The following is a 12222-nucleotide window of genomic DNA, read 5'->3' as shown; positions in this document are numbered from 1 at the left end:
CCACCCACCCATCCACCCACATGGCAGTGTCCACAGAATTTCTGTTTCTGCTCAGGCTCCCACCCTGTCCACAATGGACACCTGTGACCCCTGCCATGGCAGACCATTGTCAGCGTTGATCTCTCCATACAAAACCAATGTCCCTTTACCCTGGCAATGGAAGGACCTTGTGACTGTTACAGTGTGTGGTCCCCTGAGCAGTTCTGCACCCCACTCTGCAGATGTAGAGACTGAGGCGTAGAGGTACAGCAGTACAGCCTTCCAGTTTCTCCCCAAGCTCTACTGTCAACCTCATCAGCCACGTGGACATAGCCCCATCTTCTGCAACACTGGGGGTCTTATGACCAGAGGTAGAAAGCTGCCATTGTAGCTGTGACACAAAGGACCCACAGTCCGCCTCTGCCATGGCCATGTTGGGCCAGGTACTTGATCTATGGCTGCCTGACTTTCCTCATCTGAATAATGGGGAGCACACAACCTGAGGGGTGGGATCTGAAGGTCACATGGAAAAGTAACTGCTTAGTCCTGTGAGGCAGCTGTGGATGGCTAAAGACTGCGGTCACCATCCCCACCCTTGGCCTGGAGGTGTGGGAACACAGCTGGCTGTCAGGGCCACAGGGCTAGATGAGCTTCTCTGGCCAGGCCACCAAGCCCTACATGGCCAGGCCTACGCCTGCCCTCCTCCCACTGCAGGGAACCCTTTTGTCCCTGTGGTGCCACTGTGTGAGCCTCTTGCCTGGCTCCAAGTTCTGATGGCCCTGTGGAGGGAGACCCAAGGCTTGAGGTGCAGTGGGGTGGGAGCTCCTGGGTGCAGCATGAGGAAGGTGACCCCTGCTCAATATGGGACACAGCAGCTGGCCGCCGTCCCTGCACACTGGGCTCCTCCATCCTGAACACACATATAGCAGGATGGGCAGGGATCGTGTATCCTTCAGGACAGTCCTAAAGCCAGGCATGGTTATCAGGATGCTGAGGATGGCGGTGTTGGCTGTAAAGTGAAAGAGGAGGTGTTAAGTGGTATAAACATACTTGTGCTGTTCTCTCTATAGAAGCAAACCCTCAGAAGAGTTCCTCAGCGCATGCCGGGCCCTGAGCCAACACCCACCAGAAGCCGCAGCCGTGGACCCACTCCTGGTACTGTCCTTTCTCACTGCTGCATGCAGACAGCTGAGGGGCTGGTGGGGGATTGCTGGGGTGGCAGAGTGACGGAGCAGGCTGAGGAAGTACAGAGGGAAGTGCCGAGGTGGCCTGGGTCTCAGATCAGGCAGCGCCCCCACAGAGTCTGTCAGAGGGTCTGTCGTCAGCTCTTTGGTGTCCCAGGCCTTGGCAGAGTGAGTTCAATTCCAGGACCCTCTGAGAGCCAGGCTGAGCCATGTCCCCATCAGCCACAAGTGGGGCAACCTGTGCCTATTGCCCTTGGCCCTGATGTGGACTCTGTGATCCTTACCACGTGGACTCTGCGACCCTTACCACTGCCCACGAAACGCACTCTCATTCTGGCCAGCAGACCAAATCCCAGGAAATGCCCTGTTCTTTCCCACCTCAGGAGCCCATGGAAATGGGGACATAGGGTCAGGCTGCCCTTCTCACCACAGCCCCAGCTGGGCACTGGCCTAAGTCACGAGAGACCTAGGGACCCATGGTGGCACAGCCAGAGGCATCTGAAACCCATCCGCGCTCAGCGGGGAGCCCGGACACCTAGGAGTGCACATAGCACCCACCCAGGCCTTTTCCTTATCTCACCTACTTGACAAATCTTCCCCAGGCTGTTAAGGAACCAACAAGTGGGGGGATGCTGAGTACAACTCTTACCCTTATCCCTAAACAAAGCACAGAACTAACTTCAGTTTTAGCTCATCATGGAAAACCCGCTACAATCTCCTTACTGTTCTCTGGCAAGCCGGGGGACGTTAGTGGAGGAGATGGTAGTATTCTGTGGATGCAGGAGACGTCCTGAGGATAGCTGGTGTGCCACGGGTAGAGCAGGTGGCCCGTGGCAGGAGATGGTTTTGTGTGAATGGAGATGCCACGTAGCAGACATCCTCTGACACATGAAATGATCCCTGTTCACTCTGGAAATGTGACCAGAGGCTGTGTCTGCACCAGGTCCACACCGGTCCACAGTGTCTGGATCCAAACACAGGATCCCAGCCCTGCAGCCTCATTCCTGGCTGCAAAAGTAGGGTGTATAGGACTCCCACAGCAGAGCTGTGGGAGGCAGGAGCTGGCCTCCTCTACCATGGGGAGAGAAGGTTCAGGAGGTGCATGACTTCGGGTCCCACAGTGAGCCAGGGCTGCACTGACCCCAAGTCAGGAGAGGGCGTGGAGTCTGCAGCAGCCGCCCAAGGGAGCTCCACCTGTCCTATAGTGACCATCTGAAGGTGCGTCACCCCAGCCCTCCATCCTCACCAGGTCCTGCAGGGCTGCGGGTGGAGCCCGGCCATGGGCTGTGGGCCCTATCACCCTGAAGGGCCTCACAGAGTTTAGAGCCGAGACTGAGGGGCATTAGGTTGGGCTCTACTTCCGGCTCGAGTTAGGGTGCTGACCAGCTTGGCAGTCAGCACCCACCTCCCGGCAGTGCAGCCAAGGTCCAGCTTGCTCTCGAGGCAGGTGTGGTCTGGGTGTGGTGGAGGCCGGGAGGTGTGAGCTGAGTCCTTGGGAACACAAGGTGCTACACCAGGCACTTGTCAGCTGGTCACCTGGCGAGGGCCATGTCCCGGTGCCAGTAGCTACGTGTCCCTGCCTCCTCTCTTGGGGGTCAGCACATATGTCCCAAGTGTGTCACTGCACTCATGTGGCTATTGAGGGGGTATGGGGAGGCAATGAGGAGGCACAAGGACCCCATGCTGGCACGTCCTGGTCTCCAGGTCCCTGGTGGGGAACCAGCCTGGGCGACCCTGTGGAACTGGATTTTTGGGGTCTCAGGGCAAAAGCTGGAACACAGTCAGCCAAGAGTGGTTCCGGGTGTCCAGCCGGAAGTCATCCAGCCCGGCCGTGGTGGCCGCCTACCTCCTCGGGGTGCAGCCACTCTCCCCACATCTCCTGGGGCTGCTGGTCAACCTGGCAGATGGCAACGGGAACACAGCGCTGCACTACAGCCTGTCCCACTCCAACTTCTCTGTCGCCAAGCTGCTGCTGGACACAGGTCAGCCGGCACCTCCGTCCCTCCTCGGGGCCATTCTTTCTCTTTAAGAGCCCGGGTCTTGCCGTGTTGCCCAGGCTCCTGGGGTGCTTCTGCCTCTGGGCGCGGTAGACCCCGCCACCTTGCACTAAGGAATGGCTGATACCAGGCACCTTCTGTGGTGGAGTGTCACAGGTCATGGCCATGGGAGAGCTGGGTGGTGCTGCCACGTGGCTACCACTAAAAGTGGGCACGGAGCCTGCTCTAGCTCAGGCCCAAGGACTCGTCCTGAGTTGGGGTGCAGGGCAGGGGCTCAGTGGAGGTGGTGGCTGGGCCTGTCTCAGAGAAAACAGAAAGGACTACAGGGTAGAGTGCAGCTTGGTTGGGCAGGGTGCACGGCTGGTCTCCCCAGGTTGGCGGCACCAGGAGGTGGCTGCTTCCCCTGCCATGCACGAGGACTCCCAGGAGCAGCCAGTCCCAGCCAACCTGGCTTTTCCACATCTGTCACCACATGCGCAAGGTCCCTAGAAATGACCCTGCCATCTGAGGGATGGCTCCATGCTTCCCCTCCCACAGGGAGGGCACCCTGCTGAGGACACTGTGGAGGTCCACGAGAGCCATGTGACACCTGGGGGGGTGTTGCTGGAGGGGCTGTGGAGCCCAGGCCTGTGTAGCAGCAATCTGTAGGGCCACGAGGAGGCTTTATTGAGACAGGGCCTCGCTGTGTAGCCCAGGCTGGTCTTGAACTCATGTTGATCCACCTCAGCTCCTGGATGCTTTTTTCGTTTTAAATTCTCATTGACTACATCTTTGCACATAGGCTTGTTTTTCATTCTATGTGGAATAAGCCTCATTGTTTCAATCTGAGAATTATAGCAGCAGCGGCTGCAGCACCCTGCTGCCCTGGCCAAGTGCTTGGCTCCTTTCACAGGCGTCTGCGCCGTGGACCACCAGAACAAAGCTGGCTACACCGCCGTGATGATCACGCCCTTGGCGTCTGCAGAGACCACCGAGGACTTGGCTGTGGTCTGGCAGCTCCTGCAGGAAGGCAACGTGAACATCCAGGCCACACAGGTGGGTGGGCAGGCGCAGTGACCCCTGAGGGCCTCGCCCACAGGCAAGTGAGTGGGGCCCTCAGGCAGGAGCTCTGCGCTGACCCTGGGTGCTGTCCACCCTGAGAGAGCCCAGGTCTGACCCATGGCAGCCAAAGCCTGAATACCAGCCTTTCCTGGAAGGCGCAAGGCCCGAGGTCCAGGGAGGGGTCCACGAGTGGCTGCCTCATGTCCCAGCAGAGGGGCAGGTCCACCTGGCCTCACTCCCTGACTCAGCCTCTTGAGAAAGCTGTGTGTAGGCTGCACATGCGGCACCCAAGGTGATCTCGGCCTTGACCAGGGCCCCTGCCCAGGCCAAGCTCCCCAAGAGCCTGATAATGGCCTCACTGTCATCCTGTTTGTCCCCAAAGGGCCTAGGGCACAGGGTCGGTTCTCAGTCCTGGGACTGTGAGGAACCCCCATTCCCCGCCTCAGTTTCCCCAGAAAACCATGCAGAGTCCTGTGAGCAAGGGTACATCTGTCTGGCTGCCTCTCAGTCTCTGAAACTACCAGGTCTCAGGTGCTCCAAGCCCCGCTCCCCACGGGGTAGGGTGGGCAACAGCATCCTGCACGTGCAGATCATGTCCTGGTTCCAACAGCTGTGCTGTGGGCCAGGCTGGGAGGGCACCTGCTGCCGGAGCCATAGGGCCACCACAGCGTGGATGGGGTCCAGGCTGTGAGGGTCCCCCACTCACTGTCGCCTGTGCCTGCTGCCAGCTTCCCTGCAACAGTCTCAGCCCCACAACTGCGGGTCAGGACTGAGGAACCTCTGAAGCAGCCTGACAGCCTGACGCACTGCGACCGCATGGGTCACTGGGAGCTCGGCCTGTCCCAATGGCTGAGAGGCTGAGGTGTGCCGGCCACCAGAGGGTGGGTCCCTCAGCCTTGGCTCTTCCACCTGGGCATGGGAGCAGGGGTGCGGTCCTTGCCCAGGAGGCTCTGAGTGGACAACAGGGACACCTTGGAGGTCCCTTGCCCATCCACAGCACACAGGACACAGGGTCTGTGTAACCCGGAGTGACCGTAGATGCCACATGGTGAGCTGGGCAGAGCCTGAGGCTCCATCCTGCTGGCATCAGAGGTGTCCATCAAGGGTGTTGGCAGGGCCTGGAGCCCACTGTGCCAGAAGCGAAGGGCAGTTTATGTGGGTGATCAAAAACATGGTGAATGTGTGAATTTATTTATTTATTGTCTTTCTACAACAGGGTCTCTCTGTGCAATTCAAGCTGGCCTTGAGCTCACTTTGTGTAGCCCAGGCTGGTCTCAAACTCACAACAATCTTCCTGCCTCAGTCTCTTGAGTGCTGGGATTACAGGAATACGCTACCATGCCTGGCTAAATTTAAACTACGAAATGATTACAGTAAAGAGCACATCACTATTAATTAATCTCCCTTAAAATCCTCCCTCTCACCTTGAACACATGGACCCCACGTCATTGCCACTGTCTGCAGCAGCTCTGGAGTTGTCTTTCCTGAGTGTCTTTACCAAGTGTGATCAAAAATACTGTGACTGCTGTCCCCGAGCGCCATCCGACACAAAGGCAGATCACAAAGCCTGGACTCTGTGGCCTTGCCAACCTCAGACACTGGATCTGGTGCTGTGGGACTTCCTGCTCCTCCCCAAAAGGAAAATGACTGGGAAAGGTCAAGATTTTGAGTCAGTTCAGGAATCAGGACAGCGCAGCTGCAGACACTCAGGAAAGAGGACTCCCGCGCCGCTGCGGATCATGAGAATGTCTTTGTAATGATTTTGTCTTTCAAATTCCCTGTAGTTCCTATCACACCACGCGCACGCGCGTCACCCCAGGTCCCCAGAGTGGTATGCGAGGGTCACCTGAGCAGAGTAGGCTGCTGTTTTAGCTTCAAACGCTGAGCTAGACCGACTTAAGGGGGAAGTGTGGTGCGGCTCAGGGGTAGGGCAGTATGGCCTGGGTCAAACACAGGGAAGATCTGCTGCAGCTCACAATTCCAGGGGTTCGGGGCCTGGCATCCCGGGGCCACCGCCTCGGCCTCGGGTAAGACACAGCGGCAGCTGGGAGTGCACAGCCACAGGGCTGCTCGCCTCCTGGGGCCAGGGAGCAGGCAAAGGCGGAGCTCAGCAGTCCTCCCAGGCTGCGTCTGCGACTTGACTTCCTCCCACCTCTTGCAGGCCCCGCCCCTTTCTTACAGACCCCGCCCCTTACAGGGCGGACACTGGCTGCTGAGCCGGCCTTTCGGGGACGCTTACCCAGACGTGCTGCACTCCACATTGCCGGAGGGGTGCCCCAGCTCAGGAAGCGAAGGCTGGCCTGGCCCTGACTCAGGGGCCGTGCAGTACCCGCTGGCTGCTGTCCATGTTATAGGCATCTTTGAGAGAGTCTAGGGCAGACCGTGAGGAACTCGCAGGGTGTGCAGAAAGGTGAGGCGCCCCAGGGAAACGAGTGTGAGCACCCGCCAGCCCCGGTGCTCCACCCACCCCTAACGCGACAGAGGAGCCAGAGCGGACGCAGCGGCCCCCTGGGGTGCAGCACGGAGTACTGCAGCGCAGGCTCCAGGCTCCCAGCTGCAGTGGCTCTCCCGGTGCGCCGCGTTGGTACAGAGTGGTGCTGTTTTCCCTCACGGCCCTGGAGGGTGCTCGCCCATCAGTGAGGGACAGGAAGGTGGTGGACCCGCCCCAGGCCACCAAGGGCTGCTAAGGGCTTCGCAGCTGCGCTGGCCCCTCTGCTCCCTGGGGCCTCCACAGTGATGGGTGTAGTCCCAGCACTCTGGAGGCCAAGATAGGAGGAGCGCCAGTTCCAGGGCAGTCAGGGCAGTTTGGTGGCTTAGCATTAGCTTGTCTCGAAATTAAAAGCTGCAACCCATGCAGTGAGACAGCAAGGCATCCCTGTGCCTGAGAGCAGGGCCCTGGTGGCCACAAAGGTGGGTGCAGGCAGGCCTGGCTCATGCATCCTTGGTCACCACAGGGAGGCCAGACAGCGCTCATGCTGGGGGTGAGCCACGACCGTGGGGACATGGTACGCGCGCTGCTTCGCTGCCGGGCGGACATCAATCTGCAGGACCACGAGGGTGCCACGGCCCTCATGCTGGCCTGTCGCCACGGCAACGCAGACCTGGTGCGGCTGCTCCTGGCCCAGCCGTCCTGTGACAGTAGCCTCGCTGACAAGGTGAGATGGCAGGGGGGGGTGGGCGGAGATGAGGTGGTATGTTGGGGAGTTGGGGCCTGGGAGCCAGGACAGCCACAGCTGAGCCCCACGCCCCACCCTGTGAGCTGTAGGCTGGCCATCTGACCCCCGGGCCACCGCAGATAGCATGTGGACAGGCCAGCTCAGCTGTGCAGGGGATGGTGTAGCCTGGGCAAGGACAGCCTGACAGGCACCCGTGAGGTCACTGAAGGGACATTCCTCAGGTACACAGGCACTGTAAGGCAGCCTGGGCCACGGTGCCAGCCAGCTTGACACGCCTCTCAGCTGATTTTTGTTTTTTGTTTTGTTTTGTTTTGACTTTTTGAGACAGGGTTGTGCTATGCAGATCAGGCTGGCCTTGAGCTCACTGTAGCCCATGCTGGCCTCAAACTCTGGTCCTTGTGCTTCAGCCTCCTCAGTGTGAGTACAGGTATCGCCAGTGAGCGGCGCCCAGTTTGGGGAGTGCTGTCCCAGTCTCCTCAGCACACAGAAGCCTCCAGCTGTCAGGAACCCTGGTCCTCCTGCAGCCCAGGCTGCTCCTCCCTCCTCGGCTGCCAGCAGCCGCCAACCAGTGTCTCCGGGTCCAGAACCAAGCCTGAGCACTGGTGAGGCTGAGCTGCAGGTCCATGTCCTGCCTGGTCCCTGCCAGGCTTCTCCTCGTGGGGTCTGACAAACCCGGATGTGCACACTGCCGAGCTCTCTGACCCTAGTTGGCACCCCACACTGCTGCTGGAAGAGCATCAGGGGTCAAGGTCCAGGGAGTCGCAGGCCATGCACCAGGCTTTGGGTGCCCGGATGCCACCGCCACCCCTGGCAGCCACCCTGTCACACTAAGTTGCCCATGAGGCTGTAGGACTGCAGTGGTGAGGGCTCCCTCCCAGGCCTGGGTCAACTCCTGCGGGTCCCTGGAGCGAATGCCTCCCATTTCCAGACGTGATGCTGCAGGCATGGCAGAGAACAGGAGGCAGGGCTTGCTGCCACTGCCTACTGGCTCTGCTCATGTTCTGCAGTACACGAGAGACCAGCATCACAGAACCCAGTGACTACGAGCACGCCCTGGGCTGCTAAGGGTCCTCACATCCTTGGGTACCTTTGACCTCCAAGAAGTCATCATTGAGACTGCAGAGTTCTGGGAACAGGAGGCTGAGGCAGGAGTATCCCAAGTAGAAGGCCAGCCTAGGAAAGTTACTTTGTCTCAAAACTTAAAACACTGGAGAGGTAACTCAGGGTATAGCGCTTGCCTAAATATGGGAGCCCTGGCGAAAAAAGTATAAAAGCCAGGTGGCCTTCCTTACTGCGGTCAGCTGGGAGAGCTGGTCCTTTGTTTCTGGCGTCACCCCCTCCTGTGGCTTCTGTGTGTTTGGTGTAAACCCCACTGCACCCGCCGCTGGAATAACACCATCTCTCCTGCTTCCCCCCGCAGGCCGGCCACACGGCCTTATCCATTGCACTGCAGTCGCCGGGCCATGCAGAAATCGCGGGGCTCCTGCGGGCCCATGCGGAGCAGGCTGGGCGCCCGGGGTCAGAGAGACCGCCGCAGAACTAAGGCAGCACAGCCAGCACCTCCTGGGACGCGTCCCACCGAGAAGAGCCTGCCGGCCACGGCCCTGCCATGGGGTCGCCCCGGTCACCCCCTGCCGCCCGCCGCGTCGGCTCCGACTCCACCCTTGCGGCCCAAGCGCGCGCACCTGGCCCCCCCGGGAAGCAGTCTGCGCGTCTCATCCAGCCAGGTGCGTAGACGCCCTGTGGAAGACGCCTGTGGGGTCAGAGCGGACTTTGGGTGCTCTGGAGAGCCTGGAGCTGGCGGGCTCTTACACGCAGACCGAGCGGGAGAACGCGAGTCACCGCCAGGGCACGCCCTGTTTCCTGGCTTCTGGTGACGGCGGGGAACTCGAGTCCCACCAGGATTTGCTTGAAGACGCACAGACCGTGGCAGAGGCTGGTGGTGCGGGTGTCCCCACGTGCAGGGAGGGAGGGAGGACTGGCACAGTGAGCTGCGTCCCAGGAAGTTACCGTCCTTTAGAGACCAGGCCTCTGCTCATGGGACTTCGGGGCGTAGGTGGAGGAGGGCTGCGCTCTGGTGCAGCGGAGCAGGTGGGCGGGGTGCTCTCCGCTGCGTGTCCCCCTCGCCCCCACCGAGTGAGTCCTAGCCCTGCCTCCACCCCAGCTACTGCCTGGCCACACGCACACTGCCCAGATCTGAGCTGCGCCAGGCTGTCCGCCAATGAGCTCTCTCCTAAAGCCTCTTGTGCAAATCCCCCCCACACACACACAGACAGGGAAGATGCCCCGGGGAGCAGGGCCTCCCACTGCGCCCTAGGTTCTCAAAGGCGGGTGCTTAGGGCCCGGGGCCAGTCTGCTTGCCATCTCCTGGGCCCTGCTGTCCCCGAGGGCATCATCAGCCCTTCTTGGTGTGGTGTAGGGGGCTGTGGGGAGCCGCCAGCCGGTGTCACCCTGAAGACTGCCTAGTGGTGGCAAGGCTGGTTAAGATGTTGGGGGTCCCTGAGACCCCTGGTGGGAGCAGCGCTGGTGTCCAAGCAGGAGCAGTGGAAGGAGGAAAGGACTAAACATCGTGCTCTTTGGGTCCCTTTGGATCTCACACCCGAGAGCAGGAGCTGCCCACTGTCAGTCAGTGTTAAAGGCCAACCCTGCTGCCCCCGCTGTGCCTCCGAGCCCCTGGGGTCTGCGAAGTCCAGGAGGTGGGAGGGTCTGGTTTCTGAGGACCCCATGAGCCTGGGTGACACCGGGCCTCACTCCAGGGAGGCGGCTCTGTGCTGTCCCTGGGGTGTATTAAAATGCTGCCTCTTTCTCCTGGCTAAATTTCTGTGTGCTTCTCTGCATCGGCCTGGGATTGTAGCTGGTCTGCAGCGGGCCTCATTCTAGGGCCGAGCGGAGGCCAGCTACACAGGAGGAGGGGTGGCTTCTAGCTTCATGCTTTTGGAGGCTGAACAGCCTACAAGGTACAGGAGAAGCTCGCAACCCCACGCGGGGACCGAGAGCTGAGGAGGGACGTCCAGAGCATGCGCAAAGCACAGGATCCCTCCAGAGAACCCTCTGAGGGCTGCCCAGGGCTTGGGAGCCGCCTCAGCCTCACCCTGCCAGCCGGCCTGCAGGGCCACCAAACCCAGGGCTCTGCATGGTCTCTGCAGGCTGGGGCGACAGCACTGTGTCCTAGGGCCCCATCCTGCATGTCACATGGGCAGGGGGACTTCCTCTGTGTCCCCTTAAAGAAAGCATCATCTGAGCCCAGAGGGTCTCTGTGGGCCCCTCTGGATCTGGAAGGGCTTTTTCCTGAGGGCTTTCATAACACGATTGCTGCTGCCAGTGCTGGGTGTCATCCCGTGGACATGCAGCTCCTGAGCCAGGCGTGGCGGCGCACATCTGTAATCCCAGCACTCGGGAGGCTGAGGCAGGAGGATCGTTGCAATTGCAGAGACCAGCTTGGGCTACAAAGTGAGTTCAAGGCAGCCTGGGCTGCAAAGAGAGAGCCTGTCTCCAAAGGGGGAGTGGGTAGAAAATGGAAAGGCAGCTCCTGAAAGCATGCTGCTGTGCCAGCGCCCCCCTCACTGCGTCTGGCACTGAGTGACTTGACTCCTCCAGAGTCAAAATGACCTCGAAAGGGAAACGTTTTGAATCCACTCTGGACATTGAGGCAGCCAGGACAGTGCAACAGAAGACCCTCAGGAGACAAGATGCAACAGCCACTGTGGGAAGTGGCCGGGATGGCGAGAAGGGTGTGCAGAGCTGGGGGAGGATTCGGAGAGAGATTCGCAGGCTGCATCTTTTACTAGATCCCTTTTTTTTTTTTTTTTTTTTTTGCAGAACCGGGGATTGAACTCAGGCCCTTGTGCTTGCCAGGGAAGCACTTATTCCACTGAGCCATTTCCCAGGCCCCCTAGATCCCATTTTTAATTTTTATTTATTTTATTTTATTTTTGCGGGACTGGGGATTGAACTCAGACCCTTGAGCTTGCCAGGAAAGCGCTTATTCCACTGAGCCATCTTCCTGGCCCCAGGATCCCATTTTTTAAATGAGTTCTTCACACGTGGCACGGGTGCTGGGGCCTAAAGGCTGCAAGCCTCGCCCTGAGCCCTGCTGGGGTTTCCAGGGCCCCGGAGGAGCAGCTCAGTCTGCGATGTGTGAAAGGACGGCAGGTCCTCTGGCTTCTGTTACAGCGAGCAGGCCAAATGGGAGACTTGAGTGGGTGGCAGGCAGGCCCGCCGGTCAGTCATCCTAGCACTCCGGAAGGCTGAGGCAGAAGTACATGGCCTGGCAACCTAGTGAAAACATAAGACAAGGACTGAGGACACAGCGTGTCACGTGAGGCCCTGAGCTCAGGCTCCGGCTTAAAAGCCAGGGGAAGAGAAGGGGATGGGACAGACAGGCCATCGGAAGCGGGGCCCAGCGAAGTGGCCGCCACCCAGGACTCCTCAGAGGCAGCTGCTGGAAAAGTGAGCAAGGGCAAGGTGATGCCTGCTCTTCCGGCCTCACACGTCACTGTCACTGGGGAAGCGTGCAGCAGTGTCTCATAAAGTGCAGGGCAGCATGAGCTGGGGACACCTGGCCAGTGGGAACTAACGGCGGTCCCTCTGTGGTGTCCTGGCAATGCTGTCTGCAATGCCCTCCCGCTGGCCTGCAGGGGGCAGCACAGGCCGGGCCAGCTGTGGCCACTCAGAGACCATGGTGACCAGTATGGGCAGTGTGGACTGTGGACAGAGCGGCTCTGTGCCCACAAGCTGGCTGCCCAGGGAGGGGACAAGCAAGTGGGGACAGCTGCTGAAGTGTGCTCCAGATGTCCCCACAGGCTGGTGTTGGAGGAGCTGTGCCCCAAGCAGCAGTGTGCACAG

General features: G+C 59.9%; 1 protein-coding gene across 1 annotated transcript in view; it reads left to right on the top strand.

Moving 5' to 3' along the window:
• The window catches only part of Kank4 (KN motif and ankyrin repeat domains 4), a 22445-nt gene extending 13475 nt beyond the window's left edge, over positions 1-8970 (top strand). The window contains exons 7-11 of the mRNA XM_023718329.1: positions 1050-1134; positions 2926-3145; positions 4053-4195; positions 7156-7356; positions 8798-8970. Coding sequence (XP_023574097.1) covers positions 1050-1134; positions 2926-3145; positions 4053-4195; positions 7156-7356; positions 8798-8920 — 772 coding nt within the window. The 3' untranslated portion in view covers positions 8921-8970. The remainder of the gene's footprint in view (positions 1-1049; positions 1135-2925; positions 3146-4052; positions 4196-7155; positions 7357-8797) is intronic.
• The last annotated feature ends 3252 nt before the right edge of the window (positions 8971-12222 follow it).

This window comes from Octodon degus, unplaced genomic scaffold, assembly GCF_000260255.1.
Source record: "Octodon degus isolate 3935 unplaced genomic scaffold, OctDeg1.0 scaffold00057, whole genome shotgun sequence".
In the NCBI taxonomy this organism is placed as follows: domain Eukaryota; kingdom Metazoa; phylum Chordata; class Mammalia; order Rodentia; family Octodontidae; genus Octodon; species Octodon degus.
Note: the sequence above shows the minus strand (reverse complement) of the source record. Positions and strands in the feature narration are given on the sequence as shown.